Source organism: Erpetoichthys calabaricus, chromosome 7 (assembly GCF_900747795.2).
Source record: "Erpetoichthys calabaricus chromosome 7, fErpCal1.3, whole genome shotgun sequence".
Lineage (NCBI taxonomy): Eukaryota > Metazoa > Chordata > Cladistia > Polypteriformes > Polypteridae > Erpetoichthys > Erpetoichthys calabaricus.
This window is the reverse complement of record NC_041400.2, coordinates 188,530,223-188,552,836: the sequence shown is the minus strand read 5'-3', so window position 1 is coordinate 188,552,836 and position 22,614 is coordinate 188,530,223. Positions and strand designations below refer to the sequence as shown.

The following is a 22,614-nucleotide window of genomic DNA, read 5'->3' as shown; positions in this document are numbered from 1 at the left end:
CATAACAAAATGTGGACAAAGTGATGCGCTGGGAATACTTTCTGGATGCACTGTACTTACCCAAGAAAACTCAAAGCTGGATTCTCTTGCCAAAGGGGCTTCTACGGAATTTGTCTGACTTCGAATATGAATGAGAGATTTCAGTTTTTGAGTTTTAATAAATTTGCTAACGTTTTCTGAAAACATCTTTTTCACTTTGCCATTAGTGGTTATGGAGTGAGTTCCAATTCATTATAATAACCATTCATGGTGGCTCTAAAATCTGTACTAACCCCTACTCTCTCTTCTGTTTCCTTTTCCGGTGTCCTATTGGTGGTGGCGTGCGCCACCACCATCTACCCAAAGCACCATGATGTTCCAACAATGATGGATGGATTAAAAGCCAGAAGTCTGTATGACCATCAGCATCAAGTGACTCCGTGAGAACCCTAACTACCAAGAGGACTATTTCATTTATGTTAGGTAGAATGCCCAGAGGGGACTGGGTGGTCTCATGGCCTGGAACCCCTGCAGATTTTATTTTTTTCTCCAGCCGTCTGGAGTTTTTTTTTGTTTTTTCTGTCCCTCCTGGCCATCGGACCTTTCTCCTTTTCTATGTTAACTAATGTTGCCTTTTTTTAATTTCTTATTTTGTCTTTTATTTTTATTTTCTTCATTATGTAAAGCACTTTGAGCTACTTTTTGTATGAAAATGTGCTATATACTGTAAATAAATGTTGTTGTTGTTGAGTGAGAATTGAGGGGCAGCAATGGGTCAAACGTATCCATTTAAAATTAAATCTGCAAAACAACAAAAGTGTGCAGAAAGTGAAGGGGTCAGAAGACTTCCTGAGTCCACCGTATGCCTTAAAGCAATCAGTCTGGCCTCATGGTTGGCAGACCCTCCGTTGACGTCATTATTGAGGAGACCATTTTCTGAACTCCTTTTTTTTGCCCACTTGTGCCAATGCAACGTCAACCCCTGAACTTTAATTAAAAGTAAAAATGAAGTCCCTTACCTCACTTTTCTTCTCATTTTCATACAGGAAAATGACATTGCCTCGAAGCTCTGCATAATATTGCTGGTAGTCCTGTAGAGAACATGAACAGGTCAGTTAACATTCATTCTACGCTGCCATTTTCAAAGTGACTGCTCTTTACATTTCACAAAGAAAGACACCAAAATGGTCAAAGGATTAAAGTCCGTCTCCATTTGTTAGGTGTGAGCAGGTTATTTTGGAATGAACATGAGTGCTGTCCGGGGTGGAGGCAGACCCTCTTTGTTTTACCCAGTTGATTCTGGGGTCCGTCAGCGGTGTGTTTTTGCTCCTACTCTGTTCAATGCTTGTATGGACTGGGTGTTGGGCAGGGTCGTGGGTGGTCCAGCAGCTGGGGGGCATCTGTTGGTGAATTGAGATTCACAGATTTTCACTTTGCTGACGATGCTGTGATCTTCGCAGAGTCAATAGAGGCTCTGATGGGGGCTCTCGAGAGTCTGAGTGTCTGGGCTTGTGAGGGTCCTGATAAAAACCAACATCCAGGCCTTTAGTGACCTCTTGGGCACGGCCATCAGCAGTGTGTCTCTCTGCGGAGAGAGTGTTGACCTCATCATTGAGAGGTTTGCTTACCTCGGCAGTGACATTCATGTCTCTGGTGACTCTTCCTATGAAGTCAGTAGATGGATTGGGAGATCATGAGGGGTCATGAGGTCGCTGGAAAGGGGTGTGTGGCGCTCCTGATATCTCAGCAAAAGATCGAAGGTCCAAGTCTTTGGGGTCCTGGTGCTTCCTATATGGTTGTGAGACATGGACGCTATCCAGTGACCTGAGATGAAGACTGGACTCCTTCAGTTCAGTGTCTCTTCAGAGGGTCCTTGGGTGCCACTGGTTTGACTGTGTGTTGTTCACGGAGTCCCGAATGAGGCACATGACCTGCATTGTGAGGGAGTTTCAGTTACACCAGTCATGTGGTGCGATTACCCGAGAGTGACCCTCATTGTTGAGGACCCAAGTGGCTGGACCAGGCCAAGGAGACGTCCACGTAACACCTGGTTGCGGAAGATAGGGGGTCATTTCCAGAGGTGAGAACTGGACCATGTGTCTGCCTGAGGGGGGGTTGCCAACTATTATCCCGAGCTGTTTCGTCATGTGGTGGGTGCTGTATGCTGTACCAGTGCAGGCTCCCCAACCTGACCTGACCCTGAGAAGGGTCCAGTCAGACTTCCCAAATTCCAGAAACAGCCCCTAAATCCTCCTCAGACATTCCTAGAAACTCTCAGGTCCACCCAGATGTTCGGTGGAAGTCATCCCACCAGTGAGTCGTACATGGGCAGAGTTGGCACGTGGGGCCAGGTAATGAGACGGTCCTCTCTGGCAACATTTAGGTTAAAGCAGCTTTTACATCCTATAAAAAAGGACACAAACAACGATAAAGAGTTGGAGCACCACCTTGGTGACCCCCGATAACGGCAAAAAAAGAAAACACGCAAACAATTGTGGAACGTCCTAACAGATGTGAGAACTGACTTCTGGGTTATAAGCTCACGAGGCAGGAAGGGGAAGGGGCCAGGCAGACAGACACGGAAGTGATGTCAGAGAAGGAGTGGCTGTCAGTCTTCCATTTTGCAGAGGGAGGAGAAGAGAAGGCATTAGTGCAGAGCGCCACCCACTGGTCTGGCAGGTAATTACCATCCCCAAAGCCCTTAAGCTGTGTCCAAGGTGTATGCAGGTGACAAATACAAAGTATTTTTTTAACACTAAGAAATAATAAAATAAAAATTGACAGATCACTTGCTCACCTACCAGCGACTGGAACAGTCTGGTTTTACGCCTAAGAAGTCTACCATCGACTGCATCCTGGCACTGAGGGTTCTCATGGAGCGCAAACGTGAATATCAGCAGAGTTTCATTGCAGCTTTTGTCGATTTTCGCAAAGCGTTCAACTCAGTTGATCGAGCAGCCCTGTGGAACATCCTGAGGGTTCGCAGGATCCCCTCGAGTTTGCTGGATATCATGGCCAGCCTGTACACTGGTACTGGGAGAGTTGTGCAGAGTGGAGGCAGGACCTCTGTGTTTTTCCCAGTTGATTCTGGGGTTCGTCAGTGGTGTGTTCTGCTTCTACTCTGTTCAGTGCTGGCATGGACTGGGTGTTGGGCAAGGTCGTTGGGTCCATGCTGTGGGGCATCTATTGGTGAAGAAAGATTCACGGATCTTGACTTTGCTGATGATGCTGTGATCTTCGTGGAGTCAATGGAGGCTCTGATCAGGACGCTCGAGAGACTGAGTGAGGAGTCTGAGTGTCTGGGCTTGCGATGGTCCTGATAAAAACCAAAGAGCCAGGCCTTTAATGACCTCTTGGGCACGGCCATCAGCAGTGTGCCTGTCTGCGGAGAGAGTGTCGACCTTGTTGAGAGGTTTACTTACCTCGGCAGTGACATTCATGTCTCTGGTGACTCTTCCTATGAAGTCAGTAGACAGATTTGGAGAGTATGGGGGGTCATGAGGTCACTGGAAAGGGGTGTGTGGCGCTCCTGAATATCTCTGCAAAAGAACGAAGGTCCAAGTCTTTAGAGTCCTGGTGCTTTCTGTCTTGCTATATGGTTGCGAGACATGGACTCTATCCAGTGAGACAAAGACTGGACTCCTTTGGTACTGTGTCACTTGTTGCTCATGGAGTCCCAAATGAGGCACATTACCTGCATTGTGAGGGAGAGTCAGTTACGGCACTACGGCCATGTGGTGTGTTTCCCAGAGGGTGATCCGGCTCGTAAGATCCTCATTGTTGGGGACCCGAGTGGTTGGACCAGGCCAAGGGGTCGCCCACGTAACACTTGGCTGCGACAGATAGAGGGTCATTTCCAGAGGGTGGGACTGGACTGCGTGTCTGCCTGGGGGGTTGCAAACCGGGATCCCGAGTTGTTTCGTCATGTAGTGGGTGCGGCAGCGCACTGTACCAGTACATGCTCCCCAACTTGACTTGACTTGATGATGTTCTTTGTCTGCTCTGTCCAGATGACCACATCTGGAACCTTGTTTTCTCACAAATCTGAAATTCCTATAGATGCCTTCTTACAAACTCCAAGTGAGCTTCCATGTGTCTTCTGGCCACTCTTTCACGAAACCCAGATTAGTGCAGTGTTGCAATGGTGGTTGTCCTTCTGAAAGTTTCTCCCAGTCTCACACAGGTCCTCTGGAGCTCAGCCAGGGTGACAATGGAGGTTCATCCAAGGCCCTTCTCTCCTCAATGCTCATTTGCCCTGATTTCTCTTTAGCCAGCTCTAGGAGGTAGTGGAGTTTTCCAGCAATGGTTATCCTTCTGGACGTTTCTGCCATCTCCACGCAGGTTTCCAAGAGTGACCATCAGGTTTTAAGGTCACATCTCTTACTATGGCTCTTCTTCCACAATTGTTCAGTTTGGCCAGATGATGGTTGCTCCAAACGTCTTCAATACAATAATTATATAGGCAACTGTGCTCATGGGAGCCTTTAGTGCTGCAGAAATGTTTAGGTAGACTTCCCCAAATTTTTGCCTCGACACAATCCTATGTCTAAGCTTGGTAGGCAATTCCTTTGACCTCATAATTTTTTATTTGTTCAACTGTGGGTTCTTCTGTAGATAGCTGTGTACCATTCCTAATCAATCTGATCAACTTAACTGACCACAGCTGGACTCCAAACAAGCTGTAGAAACATCTCAACAATGATCAACAGAATGGGATGCACCTGAACCGAAGTTCAGCTGTCATGGCAAAGGGTCTGAACACTTGTGTCAGTGGGATATTTCAAGTTTTTTCTTTTACCTGATGATGTTTTTCATCTGCTCTGTCCAGATGACCACATCTGGAATCTTGTTTTCTCACAAATCTGAGATTCCTATAGATGCCTTCTTACAAACTCCAAGTGGGCTTCCATGTGTCTTCTGGCCACTTTTTCATGAAGCCCAGATTAGTGGAGGTCGTGGTGGTCCTTACGAAAGTTTCTCTTGTCTCCCCACAGGTCCTCTGGAGCTCAGTCAAGGTGACCATGGAGGTTCTTCCAAGGCCCTTCTGCCCTGAATCCTCAGTTGCCCTGATTTCCCTTCAGCCAGCTCTAGGAGGTAGTGGAGTGTTCCAGCAATGGTTATCCTTCTTGAGGTTTCTGCCATCTCCACGCAGGTTCCCAAGAGCGACCATCGGGTAATCCTTGGTCACATCTCTTACTATGGCTCTTCTTCCACAATTGCTCCGTTTGACCAGATGTTGGTTGCTCCAAACTTCTTCCATGCAACAATTATGAAGGCAGCTGTGCTCATGGGAACCTTCAATGCTGCAGAAATGTTTTTGTCGTCTTCCCCAGATCTGTCCATGACACAATCCTGTCTCTAAGCTTGGCAGGCAATTCCTTTGACCTCATAATCTGCTATCTGTGGGGTCCTTCTGTAGACAGTTGTGTGCCTTTCCAAATAAGTCTAAGTCTAAATTGACCACAAGTGGACTCCACACAAGCTGTAGAAACATCTCAACGATGATCAATAGAATGGGCTGCACCTGAGCCAAATTTCAAATATCAGAGCAAAGGGTCCAAATACTTGTGTTACATGAGATATTTCAGTTTTATAATCTTAAAAATCGGAAACTCCTACAATTCCGTTTTTCACTTTGTCATTCTGAGGTTTTAAATGTTGCTTGATGAGGGAAAAAATGTGAAAGATTTTAGCACAAAAGGCTGCAACATAAGAAAATGTGAGAAGAGTGAAGGAGTCTGAAGGCTTTCTGAACCTTCTGTGAGTGTGGATGACTCACCTCACACGTGTGGTCCTGCTTTGTTCTCACCAAGGAAGCTTTGGCAGGACCCTCTCTATCCCAGCCTGGCAGGCCATTTCGTTTTCTGTAGCCATGACTCAAGGACGTATCACAGCGTTATCAGCGTGGGAACTCAAAACCCAACCCAGACAAGTGCAGACAGCTGAGTGCCATACTTCTCTATTCTTATCAGTTTGGAGGTGTGCCAGGTGGCTTTAACCCCTGGTGGCACACAACGGGAAAGCCAAGAAGATCTTCCTGAAATCGATCTCTCTAGGAATTGGCATCATGTGATGTTTCCTATTTTTGTAAATTCTTTTTCATTTAATGTTGTGGCTATTACAGCTAGGTTAGGTTAGGTTAGGTGGACTTTATTATCCCAGATGGAGTTTTGTTTGCAGCAGAAAAGCACAAAACATAAGACACCTTGTTGCAAAAGTACACGAAAATGAGCCAAGAGACACGACAACTGATGACCAGTGACATCATAAGTACACTCACTAAAGATTAGTATGAGGGTCAATCAAAAAGAAAATGACGTGGTAACTGATAGAAATGACCCAATACAACATGTTCGCAATGGCTTATGGGTAGTCTGAACACACACAGTGCTGCATGCTCTGCCGTTTGTCTAGTTGAAGCCAATGTGAAATGAAGTTGGACGAGCCGCCTTGGGATTGCATCCCTTGCTGACTGACACGCCATAGTGAGATTTCTTTAGGTAGAGCGAGTGAAACCTGCTGAAGTTCACTGAAAGGATGTTGGACTTATCTAAATATTTAGGAACGGGGAGGAAGAGAAGTGTAACCGCCGAGGCTCGATGTGGTCAACCATCAGCAACGCACACACAAGCCCACATCAACATGGCGAATGTCTTCATCGGAGAAGACCGACGGATTACATTGTCCTCTTTTGCTACACATTTGGATATCAGCTATGAATCTGCACGTGCCAAAGTGCACGAGGAACATTTGAACAGTCGAGACGAAAACAGGCCATTGTGCCCAATAAAGCTCATCAGTCCTATCCACTTCTAAAATAACATCAAGTCGAGTTTTGAAAGTTCCTAAAGTCCTAACTGTCTACCACACTACTTGGTGGCTTATTCCAAGTGGCTGTGGTTCTCTGTGTGAAGATAAACTTCCTAATGTTTGTGTGAAATTTACCATGATGTTCCCGTGTTCTTGACAAACTAATTTTAAAGTTACAGTCTTGATCCACTGGACTAACTCCCTTCATAACTTTAATCACTTCAGTGAGGTCTCCTCTTAATCTCCTTTAAAGGCTCAACTCTTTTAATCTTTCTTCATAACTCATCCCCTGCAGCTTTGAATCAGCCTCGTTGCTCTTCTCTGGACTTTTCCTAGCGCTGCTATAACCTTTTTGTAGTCTGCAGACCCAAACTGCACCCAGTACTCCAGATGAGGCCTCACCAGTGTGTTATAAAGCTTGAGCAGAACCTCCTGTGACTTGTACTCCACACATCAAGGCGCTATATAACCTGACATTCTGTTAGCCTTCTTAATGGCTTCTGAACACTGTCTGGAAGTCGATAGCTTAGAGTCCACTTCATCTTCTTTCGGCTGCTCCCGTTAGGGGTCGCCACAGTGGATCATCTTCTTCCATATCTTCCTGTCTTCTGCATCTTGTTCAATCACACCCATCACCTGCATGTCCTCTCTCACCACATCCATAAACCTTCTCTTAGCCCTTCCTTTTTTCCTCTTCCCTGGCAGCTCTATCCTTAGCATCCTTCTCCCAATATACTCAGCATCTCTCCTCTGCACATGTCCAAACCAACGCAATCTCGCCTCTCTGACTTTGTCTACAAACCGACCAACCTGTGCTGACTCTCTAATGTCCTCATTTCTAATCCTGTCCATCATCATCACACCCAATGCAAATCGTAGCATCTTTAACTCTGCCACCTCCAGCTCTGTCTCCTGCTTTCTGGTCAGTGCCACCGTCTCTAACAGATGTAACATAGCTGGTCTCACTACCGTCCTGTAGACCTTCCCTTTCATTCTTGCTGATAACGACTCCTAAATCCTTCTCATAAGGTGGACTCTCCTTTCCATTGTGTATTCAAACCTCACATTTTTACTTCCTATGTGTAATTCTTTACATTTACTGACATTAAATTTCATCTGCCACAAATCTGTCCAAGCCTGTCTGCTGTCCAAGTCCTTCTGTGATGTTATAATGGATTCCAAATTATCTGCTAATCCACCTATCTTGGTATCATCTGTAAACTTAACCAGCTTGTTACTTATATTCCTATCTAAATCATTTAGATATATTAAAAATAACATTGGCCTCTGCACTGCCCCTCCACTTTTATCATCAGAAAATCTAATACTATAATAATAATGATTGATTGTTCTTCTCTGGACTTTTTCTAACACTGCTAGGTCCTTTACGGAGACCACAATCATCAAAAAGTATCTGGATGAGATGTTGGGACAGCTTAGCTATTAGCTAAACAAACAGCCTTGATGGACTGAATGGCCTCCTTTTGTTTGTCAAATTTTAGATGTTCTTATTGACACCAAAACTGTACCCAGTACTCCAGATGAGGCCTCACCAGTGTGTTATAAAACGTGAGCAGAACCTCCTTGGACTTTTACTGCAGACATCAAGGCGCTATATAACCTGACATTCTGTCAGCCTTCTTAATGGCTTCCGTCTGGCAGTTGATAGCTTAGAGTCCACCACGACTCCTAAATCCTTCTCATAAGGTGGACTCTCGATTTTCTGACCGCCCATTGTGTACTTTATTTTTTTTTTTTTGTTCTTTATTTTGCCTTATACAATTTCTTGTATTAGGACTTTGTTAGTTTTCGCATACCCCTTGGGGTCAGAGCGCAGGGTCAGCCATTGTACAGCGCCCCTGGAGCAATTACAGGTTAAGGGCCTTGCTCAAGGGCCCAGCAGAGTAGGATCTCTTTTGGCGGTGATGGGGATTCAAACTGGCAACCTTCTGGATACCAGCGCAGATCCTTTGCCTCAGAGCCACCATGTGGTTTTGGGGACTGTGTTGTGCCGGTGGGACATGGAGAAGCCGTGCCCCACAGGTGAAGAAAATAAATCTTTTTGTTCATTTTTACGTGCCTCTGGTGTCAGTCTGTGTCGGAGTGCTTATTCCAATTTACTTTAATAGATCAAATACAATTATTTCTAAGTATTTATTTTTCAAGCAACTTTATGAATATTTTTTTGTTGTTGTTTGTTTGTTTTTGCTGGTATATATTTATATTTTTTGCTGGTTATATATTACAGTAATCCCTCACTTATCGCGGGAGATAGGTTCCAAGGCCGACCGCAATAACTGAATTTCCGCGAAGTAGGGACACCATATTTATTTAATTATTTAACGTGTATTTGGACGTTTTTAAACCCTCCCTGTATTGTTTACAACCCAGCCTTTACTCTATTAATAACAGGGACAACTGCTAAGCAATATGAAATCAGTAGATAAGTTTACACTTACTGTATAGTGAAGTACACGTAGCTATATATGACGTGATGATGGTGATGAATATGCTGCGCAGTAAAAATGATGACGATGAAGGTGATAATCCCCTAAATGCAGTAGCAGTAGCACGTTAATGCTGAATGAGTGAGATGAGACTTCCTGGTTAATGCAGCACTCCGTCGCCGAGCCAATCAGCAGCACACAGGAACTTAACTGCGTGCTCTGATTGGGTAGCTTCTCAGCCATCCGCCAATAGCATCTCTTGTATGAAATCAACTGGGCAAACCAACTGAGGAAGCAAGTAAAAAGACCCATTGTCCGCAGAAACCCGCGAAGCAGCGAAAAATCCGCGTTATGTATTTAGATATGCTTACATATAAAATCCGCGAAGTCGTGAATCCGCGAAAAGTGAACCGCGAAGTAGCGAGGGATTACTGTATATAATATATAAAATCCAATGTCTCTCTGTCTGTCCACTTTTCACGAGAGAACTACTTCACGGATTTAAATCGTTTTTTTTTCTATAATTTGCTTGAACATTCCGGTTGATTTTGCGACTTCTCTCATTTCATTATGTATCACAGCTCACTTGCCGTACCGATTTATTTGTGCGAATCTGAGAAACACGCAGCGGGCTGAAGGGAAGGGGCCTTCCTCACTCACTCGCCAGCTTCATGGCGTGGTCCTTAACTCCACTTAGCTAGCGAACGAGAGAACGATTGACTTCAACTTTGTTTGATATTTAAACTAAAGTGTTACTTAGGTCTTGATGAGTTTGAGTCCGGAGATTCTCTTAAGTGTCTGCCGCATTGAAAAGATAAGATTGCAATTCAGATTGTGGATCGTGAGTTTGTGTTAAAAGGATCGCGATATGATGTTTTGGAAAGATCGCCCGCCTCTGATTTGACTAATCAGTCAGTCATTGTCCAACCCGGGGGTCACGGGGTCTGCTGGAGCCAATCCCAGCCAGCAAAGGATGCAAGGCAGGAACAAACCCCCGGGCAGGGTGCCAGCCCACCACAGGGCACACACACACACACACACGGGACAATTTAGGATCGCCTAACCTGCATGTCTTTGGACTGTGGGAGGAAACCCACGCAGACATGGGGAGAACATGCAAACTCCACGCAGGGAGGACCCGGGAAGCGAACCTCAGGTCTCCTAACTGCGAGGCAGCAGCGCCACCACTGCGCCACCATGCCACCCCAATTTGACTAATCAAGTTTTCAAATTTATGTAGGATTCATTAACCCTTTGACAAGCTACTTGGAAAGGGGTGGCGAGCTACCGGTATACCTCACGAGCGACGTGTCGGAGACCCCTGCCTTAGAACATTAAGTTGGGTCACTCAAGTTGCCGTCAAACTTCAACTTTGCTAAAAGCACAATATGTCAGCTTTTAACTCTCTCGGTTAGCGGACTTGTGGTCTCCTCCTGACCTTCTGGAGTTTAACAAATGATGAGATTACAGGAAAAAGAAAAGTTGAGTTCTCTGCCTACGTGACTTACAATTTCCTTTGTAATGCTGTTATCACTCCAAGAGAAACCTTAGAACGGTGATTTTAATAAGTAAATACGTTATTAATCCCACCACTGCCACTGTGTGACCCTATGCAGGTCACTTCTCCTGCCTCTGCTCCAATTGTAAAAGGAAATGAAATGTGACCAATCGTATCTCAAGTATTGTAAGTCACTTTGGATGAAGGCGCTGGCCAAATAAATACATGTAAATGTATGCAAATGAGGTTTCCATCTCCATAACTTCCAATATAGTGCCCCCCCCCCCCATCTGTTTTACCAGCAAAAACAAACAAACAACAACAACAAATAATATTCATAAAGTTGCTTGAAAAATAAATACTTAGAAATAATTGTATTTGATTTATTAAAATTATGTTTAAGGGTAAGTTTATCAGAAATGGTTGTTTTTTGAAAATCGTACTGTGTGTGAGAGTGACGCAGTCAGCAGCCACGTTCAGTCAGGGCACAGTCAGCCATATACAGTTAGGTCCATAAATATTTGGACAGAGACAACTGTTTTCTAATTTTGGTTCTGTACATGACCACAATGAATTTTAAATAAAACAACTCCGATGCAGTTGAAGTGCAGACTTTCAGCTTTAATTCAGTGGGGTGAACAAAACGATTGCATAAAAATGTGAGGCAACTAAAGCATTTTTTGAATGCAATCCCTTCATTTCTGGGGCTCAAAAGTAATTGGACAATTGACTCAAAGGCTATTTCATGGGCAGGTGTGGTCAAGTCCGTCGTTATGTCCTTATCAATGAAGCAGATAAAAGGCCTGGAGTTGATTTGAGGTGTGGTGCTTGCATGTGGAAGATTTTGCTGTGAACAGACAACATGCGGTCAAAGGAGCTCTCCATGCAGGTGAAAGAAGCCATCCTTAAGCTGCGAAAACAGAAAAAACCCATCTGAGAAATTGCTAAAATATTACAAATGGCAAAATCTACAGTTTGGTACATCCTGAGAAAGAAAGCAAGCACTGGTGAACTCAGCAACGCAAAAAGACCTGGACGTCCACGGAAGACAACAGTGGTGGATGATCGCAGAATCATTTCCATGGTGAAGATAAACCCCTTCACAACAGCCAACCAAGTGAACAACACTCTCCAGGGGGTAGGTGTATCGATATCCAAGTCTACCATAAAGAGAAGACTGCATGAAAGTAAATACAGAGGGTGCACTGCAAGGTGCAAGCGACTCATAAGCCTCAAGAATAGAAAGGCTAGATTGGACTTTGCTAAAGAACATCTAAAAAAGCCAGCACAGTTCTGGAAAAACATTCTTTGGACAGATGAAACCAAGATCAACCTCTACCAGAATGATGGCAAGAATAAAGTATGGAGAAGGTGTGGAACAGCTCATTATCCAAAGCATAACACATCATCTGTAAAACACGGTGGAGGGAGGCAGTGTGATGGCTTGGGCGTGCATGGCTGCCAGTGGCACTGGGACACTCGTGTTTATTGATGATGTGACACAGGACAGGAGCAGCCGAATGAATTCTGAGGTGTTCAGAGACATACTGTCTGCTCAAATCCAGCTAAATACAGCAGTCACATTGATTCATGTTACAGATGGACAATGACCCAAAACATACAGCCAAAGCAACCCAGGAGTTTATTAAAGCAAAGAAGTGGACAATTCTTGAATGGCCAAGTCAGTCACCTGATCTTAACCCAACTGAGCAGGCATTTCACTTGTTGAAGACTAAACTTCAGACAGAAAGGCCCACAAACAAACAGCAACTGAAAGCCGCTGCAGTAGAGCCCTGGCAGAGCATTAAAAAGGAGGAAACCCAACATCTGGTGATGTCCAGGAGTTCAAGACTTCAGGCTGTCATTGTCAGCAAAGGGTTTTCAACCAAGTATTAGAAATGAACATTTGATTTCCAGTTATTTAATTTGTCCAATTACTTTTGAGCCCCTGAAATGAAGGGATTGTGTTAACAAAATGCTTTAGTTGCCTCACATTTTTATGCAATCGTTTTGTTCACCCGACTGAATTAAAGCTGAAAGTCTGCACTTCAACTGCATCGGAGTTGTTTCATTTCAAATTCATTGTGGTCATGTACAGAACCAAAATTAGAAAAAAGTTGTCTCTGTCCAAATATTTATGGACCTAACTGTAAATATCTCCATACTCACATACACTCACCGGCCGCTTTATTAGGTACACCTCGCTAGTCCCGGGTTGGACCCCCTTTTGCCTTCAGAACTGCCCTAATTCTTCATGGTATAATTTCAACAAGGTGCTGGAGACATTCCTCAGGGATGTTGCTCCATAGTGACATGACAGCATCACGCCATTGCTGCACATTTGTCGGCGCCACGTCCATGATGCGAATCTCCCGTTCATCCACATCCCAAAGGTGCTCTACTGGATTGAGATCTGGTGACTGCGGGGGACATTGGAGTCCAGTGAACCCATTGTCATGTTCAAGAAACCAGTTTAAGAAGATTTGAGCTTTGTGACATGGTGTGTTATCCTGCTGGAAGGAGCCATCCGAGGATGGGCACACTGCGGTCATAAAGGGATGGGCATGATCAGCAACAATACTCAGGTAGGCTGTGGCATTTAAATGATGCTCATTTAGACAGACAGACAGGATAGATAGATAGATAGATAGATAGATAGATAGATAGATAGATAGATAGATAGATAGATAGATAGATAGATAGATAGATAGATAGATAGATAGATAGATAGATAGATAGATAGATAGATAGATAGATACTTTATTAATCCCAATGGGAAATTCACAAATTCACTAAATTCACATTTAGTGCTAAGAGGCCCAGAGTGTGCCAAGAAAATATTAACCACACCATTACACCACCACCACCAGTCTGAACCGTTGATACAAGGTAGGATGGATCCATGCTTTCATGATGCTGATACCAAATTCTGAGCCCACCTTCTGAATGTCGCAGCACAAATCGAGACTCATCAGACCAGGCCTCATTTTTCCAGTCTTCTGTTGTCCAATTTTGGTGAGCCCATGCAAATTGCAGTCTTAGTTGGATGTTCTTAGCTGACAGGAGTGGCACACCCACTGTGGTCTCCTGCTGCTGTAGCCCACCTGCTTCAAGGTTCGACATGTTGTGTGTTCAGAGATGCTCTTCTGCACACTTCATTTGTAACGAGTGCTTATTTGAGTTACTGTTGCCTTTCTATCAGCTCAAACCAGTCTGGCCATTCTCCTCTGACCTCTGGCACCAACAAGGCATTTTCACCAAGAGACCTGCCACTCACTGGATATTTTCTGTAAACCCTAGAGATGGTTGTGCATGAAAATCCCAGTAGATCAGCAGTTTCTGAAATACTCAGACCAGCCTGTCTGGCACTAACAGCCATGCCACAATCAAAGTCACTTCAGATAGATAGATAGATAGATAGATAGATAGATAGATAGATAGATAGATAGATAGATAGATAGATAGATAGATAGATAGATAGATAGATGTGAAGGGCGCTATATAATAGATAGATAGATAGATAGATAGATAGATAGATAGATAGATAGATAGATAGATAGATAGATAGATAGATAGATAGATAGGAAAGGCACTATATGATAGATAGATAGATAGATAGATAGATAGATAGATAGATAGATAGATAGATAGATGTGAAGGGCGCTATATAATAGATAGATAGATAGATAGATAGGAAAGGCACTATATGATAGATAGATAGATAGATAGATAGATAGATAGATAGATAGATAGATAGATAGATAGATAGATAGATACTTTATTAATCCCAAGGGGAAATTCACACTTCAGTCCCCTTTCTCCTCCATTCTGATGCTCGGTTTGAACTTCAGCAGGTCATCTTCTCAATGTCTACTTGAGTTGCTGCCATGTGATTGGCTGATGAGATATTTGCGTTAACAAGCGGTTGAGCGGGTGTACCTAATAAAGTGGCCGGTGAGTGTATTTTGTACTGGGTACCGAGATGGAGAACCCAAGACACACACACACCTAATGGGAGTTAAGCCTAATAATGAGCGCGTTTATTTCACACCAAATGACGGACAGTTTGCCTTTTAGCAGAATCACCTTCGCTGTTAACGCCGTGTACAAATGGCGGTCATTTGACCAGATAGCTACAGGCTGTCCCTCTCCCCCTCGCGCGGTGTTCCATGATGTTGTTCCAGCGTCGCGTGCGATGTCGCCTTCCCGTCTCTCCGTTATTACTTCATTTATACCACCCGGGGAGTCTCCGCCTGCCTTCTCGGACTTGTACGGTGTAACGGGAACAGCACACCGGTGAATATCCTGCCGTCAGTCACCTGTCCAGCCCCGTGGGATGACAATGCTGGCTGCTACTATATATATTATATCATAAACCGCATTATATTTTAAGTACAGTGTAAAAAAATAATGCTACATTTATGGTAAAGTACTGGCAGCTGCGGTTGCCAGAATTTTCCCGTTTTAAAAAGAAAGTGTCACTACTTTTATGTCTACGGTCTAACTTTGTAGTAAATAACTGTTTTTCTCTTTACAACACATTCCAGTAGAAGGGAACGTTTAACCACAACCTGAAATCCATGCACTGTAATAAATATACCAATCAGTAAACCGTTAGAAAGAATTGTCAGGATCAAACACCAGTACACAGTCTGCCGCAGCAAAATCAATAGCAAACATGTTGTATCATTTAATTTTATAAATTGAAAAGAATTCAGTGTTTAAGGAAGTTACGGCACATTATCTGGTGGAGAAGTAAAGTTTGCTGTTGTGGTGTGCGGTAGGTGTGCCAGCTTATTGCATACAACCCACCATAAATCAGCTTCCATAACCTCAAAAAACATCAGCACGCAGGAAAAAAACATCAAGTCTGCTAACTTTAAGTGTTTATCCCTCAGTGCTGAGGTGTGCGGTTCACCAGGAACAATACGGTAAATGGGGGCGTGTCCTTATGCAAATATCGTAACTTCGCTGTTCCTGAAGCAGCCAGCGCTTTACCGTTTTACATTTCACAGTTGTTTGCCTTCGCTATTTAACAGTTTTTCGCTGTAAAATTAACGGCGATTTTTTCAGTGTAACTGTAATGTATCAGTTAATGGTATGTAGTATATTTTGAAGGTAAACAAATATCGATTTATTTTTTACAGAACGTGGCTGTAAAAAATAATGAAATGTACTGTTTAAGATATACAAGTAATGTTCAGTAGAACATAAGGTAACTTTCCTTTTTTTCAGAAAAGGTATTTTACTGTCACCATTTACAGTATTTTTACCGTTACATTTAGACATTTTTTTTTACAGTGTACCATTTTATTTACTTAGGTAGAAAAAGCATAAAAATGATTTTTTTCAGTGCAGTAACAGACGAATATCTATGTTTATTTTAAATTAGGACAACTTACTTATAAAAATAGGTGTTAACTGTGTAAAGTTATGTTGTCGTAAGTATTAAATTAGAGAAGTAAATGTTCATTATATTAGAATGTAGGTATATTCCTATTCTCATTCTAATATTATGAACATCCAGCCATCCATTTTCCAACCCGCTGAATTCGAACACAGGGTCACGGGGGTCTGCTGGAGCCAATCCCAGCCAACACAGGGGAGGGCAGGGTGCCAACCCACCGCAGGACACACACAAACACACCCAGCACACACTGGGGCCAATTTAGAATCGCCAAACCACCTAACCTGAATGTCTTTGGACTGTGGGAGGAAACCCACGCAGACACGGGGAGAACATGCAAACTCCACGCAGGGAGGACCCGGGAAGCGAACCTCAGGTCTCCTAACTGCGAGGCGGCAGCGCTACCACTGCACCACCCCATAATGAACATTTACTTCTCTAATTTAATACTTAAGACAACATAACTTTACATTTGTATTAGGCACATTCGCCTTTTTGTTCTTTAGTTAATAAGTGACGCAACAGCGCTAACCCCTGAGCCTCCTAAACATAAAACAGTAATAAACTCTTTTTGTTGTTGGTTTGTTTGTTTAATAAACAGCACCTGCGGTGGGCTGGCGCCCTGCCCGGGGTTTGTTTCCTGCCTTGCGCCCTGTGTTGGCTGTGATTGGCTCCAGCAGACCCCCGTGACCCTGTAGTTCGGATATAGCGGGTTGGATAATGGATGGATAAACATCACATTAACGTGAGATCGAGAGTCGCTTGAAAACACAGCTCTGCGGAAATTTAATTCCAGGCGTAATATAAAAGGTGCGAAAAAATCCTAGACGGAAAAAACGGGCGTGCGGGCGCAGTGAGGATGACTTTATGGACCACCCGCCGTTTAGGGACCTGCAGTTATCCTCCCAACTCCCAATGCTGTAAAATAAATCCCAGTTCAAACGAAGCCCACTTACCGTCTCTCCCTTACGTCGTTTCATGGTGAAGCCCGAGAAGTACAACGGTAACGCCGTGATCTGCGTTCGCTTCTTGCTGCGGACTCGGGGTGCTGGCGCCTGCGCAGACATCTCGGCGGGTGTCTCGGGTGCGGAATCCACCGGACTGAGAAATGAGCGGGGCGGTGAAACGGTGGGCAGCGAGTGATCCGCCTGTGTGACTCCAGGTGTTTGCTCGGAGCAGCGGTGACAGGAGCAGGTCACACTTCAGCGATTATTTCCTTTTGGAATGAGGAAATCAGGTTTGATTTTTCCTTTTCAAAGCGAGGGAAATCCCAGCCCGCTAGCGCGGAGAGTTTCAGTCTGATTAACTTTGCTTTGGGGAAACGATTAAGAAACAAACAAACAAAAAAAAAACTTGGATAAAAGTCAACATCCAGGCCTTTAATGACCTCCTGGGCACGGCCATCAGCAGCGGGTCTGTCTGTGGAGAGAGTGTCGACCTCGTCATTGAGAGGTTTACTTACCTCAGCAGTGACATTCATGACTTTGGTGACTAATCCTATGAAATCAGTAGACGGGATTGGGACAGCAGGGGGTGGTCATAAGGTCACTGGAAAGGGGGGTGTGGTGGTCCTGATATCTCAGCTAAAGGACAAAGGTCCAAGTCTATAGAGTCCTGGTGCTTCCTGGTTGCGCATCCAGTGACCTGAGATGAAGACTGGACTCCTTCAGAACTGTGACTCTTTGGGTGCCACTGGTGTGACTTTGTGTGGTCCATGGAGTCCCAAATGAGGCACGTGACCTGCATTGCGAGGGAGTGTCAGTTACGACACTAAGGCCACGTGGCACGCTTACCCGAGGGCGATCCATCTCATAGAGTAGTTGGACCAGGCCAAGGGGATACCCACGTAACAGCTGGAAGATAGATGGTCTTTTCTAGTGGGGTGGGCTGGACTGTGTGTCTGGCCGTTATCATGAAGTGGGTGCAGCAACATGCTTTACCAGTGCCTGCTCCCCAACCTGACCTGATCTGACCAAGTGTCCACACTCCTTTATTGAAATTAGTTTAGGGCGCATCGGGCAACAAGCGTTTTTGTTGCCACATGTAAGGAGCAACCAGCACTTTCCAGAAAGTCCTTGTAGCTCCTTTAATTTGGAGCATCCCTGACCATTTTCCACCTTGTCTTCTCATCAGTTTTGGACAGATGTCCCGTTCTTCATAACATCACCGATCTGCTATATTTTCTGCACTTGTTGACGATTATCCTCACTGTGGTCCACTGTCTATCTAATGCCTTGGATATTCTTTTCCTGACCGAGATCTCATTCATGTTTTGAAAGTTCTCTGAGGACCGTGGCAATTGCAGTAGGAAGCCACTAAGATGATGTCAGGATGATCCTACAGTAACTTTATTTGGAGGCAATCAGAGCCACTTGCATTGATGGCAGGTGTACCAACTATGCTTTGGCAAGAGGCTGACTGTGATTGATTCGTTCATTATAAGGATGTACACATTTATTATCCAACCAGGCTTTTGGAGGTTGTGGCCTTTTAGTGGCAAATAAAATAATTTGATTTGTTTGAACCTTCTGTGCACAAGTTGCACTTTCACAATAAAGGAGAAAAAAGGTCTGCCATGTTTTTCATTTGAACAGAGGTGGTGCAGACCTTTTCATCTCTAGATTGTCCCCATTGGGCATCTGGGACCACAAACTGCAGATCCTTCAAGTCCTGTAAATTACAAGGTGGGGCCTCCATGGATCAGAATTGTGTTTCCAGCACATCCCACAGTTGTTCAATCAATTTGAGATCTGGAGAAGTTGGAGGCCAAGTTAAACACCTTGAATTCTGTTCCTCAGAACTATTTTTGCAGTGAGGCAGGGTGCATACAGTGGGTACGGAAAGTATTCAGACCCCCTTCAATTTTTCACTCTTTGTCATACACATAACTCAGTGCAAGACACATGACAGCCCGCATGGAGTTTGGTAAAAGACACCTGAAGGACTCTGAGATGGTGAGAAATAAGATTCTCTGGTCTGATGACACCAAGATAGAACTTTTTGGCCTTAATTCTAAGCGGTATGTGTGGAGACAACCAGGCACTGCTCATCACTTGTCCAATACAGTCCCCACAGTGAAGCATGGCGGTGGCAGCATCATGCTGTGGGGGTGTTTTTCAGCTGCAGGGACAGGACAACTGGTTGCAATCGAGGGAAAGATGAATGCGGCCAAATACAGGGATATCCTGGACAAAAACCTTCTCCAGAGTGCTAAGGACCTCAGACCTTCCAACAAGACAATGACCCTAAGCACACAGCTAAAATAACGAAGGAGTGGCTTCACAACATCTCTGTGACTGTTCTTGAATGGCCCAGCCAGAGCCCTGACTTAAACCCAATTGAGCATCTCTGGAGAGACCTAAAAATGGCTGTCCACCAACGTTTACCATCCAACCTGACAGAACTGGAGAGGATCTGCAAGGAGGAATGGCAGAGGATCCCCAAATCCAGGTGTGAAAAACTTGTTGCATCTTTCCCAAGAAGACTCATGGCTGTATTAGCTCAAAAGGGTGCTTCTACTAAATACTGAGCAAAGGGTCTGAATACTTAGGACCATGTGATATTTCAGTTTTTCTTTTTTAATAAATCTGCAACAATTTCAAAAATTCTTTTTTTTGTCTGTCAATATGGGGTGCTGTGTGTACATTAATGAGGGAAAAAATTAATTTAAAATGATTTTAGCAAATGGCTGCAATATGACAAAGAGTGAAAAATTGAAGGGGGTCTGAATACTTTACGTACCCACTGTAAATCTGCTAAAAGAGGCCACTGGCGTCAGGGAAATATCATTGGCACGGAAGTGGAGTGTGTGGCCTGCAACAATCTTCAGGTAGGAGGCACGTGGCAAAGTAACATCCACATGAATGCCGGGACCCAATGTTTCCCAGCAGAACACTGAACACAGCGTCACACCACCTCCGCAGAGTGCATCCTCCTGCCAGCACTTCTCCAAGTAAACAGCACACACCCAGCCGTCCACATGATCTTAAGCACGATGTGATTCATTAGCCAAGGCCACCTCCAAGGTAAAGTTCAGACGCTCGTGCCCATTGCAGGTGCTTTTGGCGATGGCAGGCGGGTAAGCATGGGCACTCTGAACCATCTAAAGACACCTGACTACATTTCATCTCCTGATCCCTTTCATTAAAAAGATCACTGGCTTGTTCCAAGTTGGCACAGATTGTAGCTCTTGACTAAGTTGGGGGCGTCTAGAAATTCCCCAATAGGGAAAAAAATAAAAGTGGGTGGCCCATTTTACCCAGCTCAGCCTATCATCACCATGGGCCTCATGTATAACGGCGTGCGTAGAACTCACACTATAACATGGCGTAAGCACAAAAGCGGGATTGTGCGTACGCACAGAAAAATCCAGATGTAGGAATCTGTATGTACGCAAACTTCCGCGTTCTTCCGCTACATAAATCTCGATCAGCGTGGAAAGTAACGCACATGCACGCACCTTCTGTCCCGCCCCAACTCCTCCCAGAGTTACGCCTATTTGAATAAGCAAATCAATATAAATAGCCTTCTGTGAAAAGACGATGGGAAAAGCACGGGGGGAAATATAAGAATTTCAGTGAATACCAAGTGGAGGCAAAGGAAAAAAATACTATTTGTTGATATAATCAACAAAAGGAAGTTGATCGAGTGACAGAGTGTCGGAGAAACTCGAAAGCTCAAGTTCACAAAGTCGCACAGTGCCCGAAATAAAAAAAGAAATCACATATCAAAGTCGCCGTGAAAAGGGGAGTCGTAGCCCACCGTCTGAGTGTCATATGAAAGCTTATTAGGGTACAGACAAAAAAAATAGGCGCACAGTGGGGGGAAAAAGCACAAAATGTCAACTTTAATCTCGAAATTTCCACTTTAATCACGTAGTTTATTTTGCCATTAAAGTAGAACATCATAAACTTCATCTTAAAATCGTTTAATTTCCTAGTTTCTCAAATCCCATTGTAACTAAAGTAGCACATTAAATGCTTTGTTTTCTATGCGTTCTTCTATGTACTCTATGTGTGTGAATCACTACCTGCTTCTTAAACGGGCTTTCTCTTTCTCCGACAGGACACATAATCCATTACATTCGTGATATTACAGCTCTTTGAATAATTAAAATACTGAGATGTATACGTGATATCTTTTTCATGATGATAGGAATGAAAGCATGTTATTAAACATGGGAACACGGTGGCGCAGTGCTTGTTCATGTCTCACGCAAGAGGCTTGCTGCGCCATGCGCGACCTTCGATGAAATAATTTATCACAGCAGTACTGTCTCTTTCAAACGTACTAACCTCCAATTCCTGTCCTTACTTTTCTTTCTCCAAATACCCAATCGCCACACAATCAGCTCTGTAATAGACGTGAAGCCATCTGTAAGCTTAGAACGCCGATTCTTCAAAACCTTTAAGGAACATTGAAATATCTTTGTAGTACCTGTTTAATTATTCTATCTATTTATCCTTCCTGTGTTGCGTCAGCACCAGCAAGAATAAAGCATGAGGTATAGAATAATCCGTGAACTAGCTAGCGCTGTGGCACCGTGTCCTCACGTTTAATTATTAACAATAGATTATTTAAATGAAGTTAAAGTTTTATCTGCATAATATAATAAACATATTTTGCTGCATTTCATCTTAAAAATGATATCATCATCATATGTAAATATGCGCTTTATAAAGTGGCGCAGGTTGTGCAATAACTGTAGCGCAAGTTTACAGTGAGGTGATTGTACTTATAAATACAAAGTATTCTACAAGGAGCACTTGGACTGATTTAGTGTGTTTATAGTTCTTGGGATGAAACTGTTTGTGAACCGCGAGGTCCGTACAGGAAAGGCTTTAAAGAGTTTTGCCGTGGCTGAGGCAGCGTCTGCTTTATGCTGTATACCGATAATTCTGTTTCTGATCAGCTGCTGCTGTGATTCCCCACTCAGATACAGTGATATAAATACTCCGAGTGGTGCAGTGAGAGTAATATGGAAAAAGATGATCTGCTGTGGCAACCCTTAACGGGAGCAGCTGAAAGAAGAAGAAGATGCAGTGAGGGTAACAACGCTAAAGCAGTTATGGTATTTGGAATACTATGGCTATTCCCTGGACCATTATATTGTTACAGGTTAATTACAATCAGATGCATTACACTAATAAACAATATGTAGTTAGTTTCAGTGTATTTATAAAGCCGCGTCAGGATTGTGGATCTAAGAAAGAAAGGGTGACCACACAGGCACAGTAGCACTGCTTTGATGATGGGTTCCGCAAGTCTGCAAAACCGAGCGGAGAAATTGCGTACACCAGGGTATGAGGTACCGTGGAAATGTGTGTGGCTTTACACCAAGTTTAGGTTTTATACATCGCGATTTGAGTGTGGAAACGTTCGTACGCAACATTTCTGTGCGTACACACCATTTATACATGTGGCCCCAGGACACTAATGATCAGTGGCGTACAACACATCAACGCTACTGCTGC

At 44.0% G+C, this 22,614-nt stretch overlaps 1 protein-coding gene across 2 annotated transcripts in view; it reads right to left on the bottom strand.

Annotated features, from left to right (window-relative positions):
• The window catches only part of LOC114654961 (signal-transducing adaptor protein 1-like), a 51,734-nt gene extending 34,296 nt beyond the window's left edge, over window positions 1-17,438 (bottom strand). Inside the window, exons 1-2 of one of the 2 annotated variants that reach the window (XM_028805840.2) lie at window positions 17,098-17,438; window positions 999-1,070 (exon numbers count right to left, since the gene is read on the bottom strand). In XM_028805840.2, coding sequence (XP_028661673.1) covers window positions 999-1,070; window positions 17,098-17,208 — 183 coding nt within the window. In that variant the 5' untranslated portion in view covers window positions 17,209-17,438. The remainder of the gene's footprint in view (window positions 1-998; window positions 1,071-17,097) is intronic. The other variant, XM_028805838.2, reaches the window with a different exon arrangement.
• Between the last annotated feature and the right edge of the window lie 5,176 nt (window positions 17,439-22,614).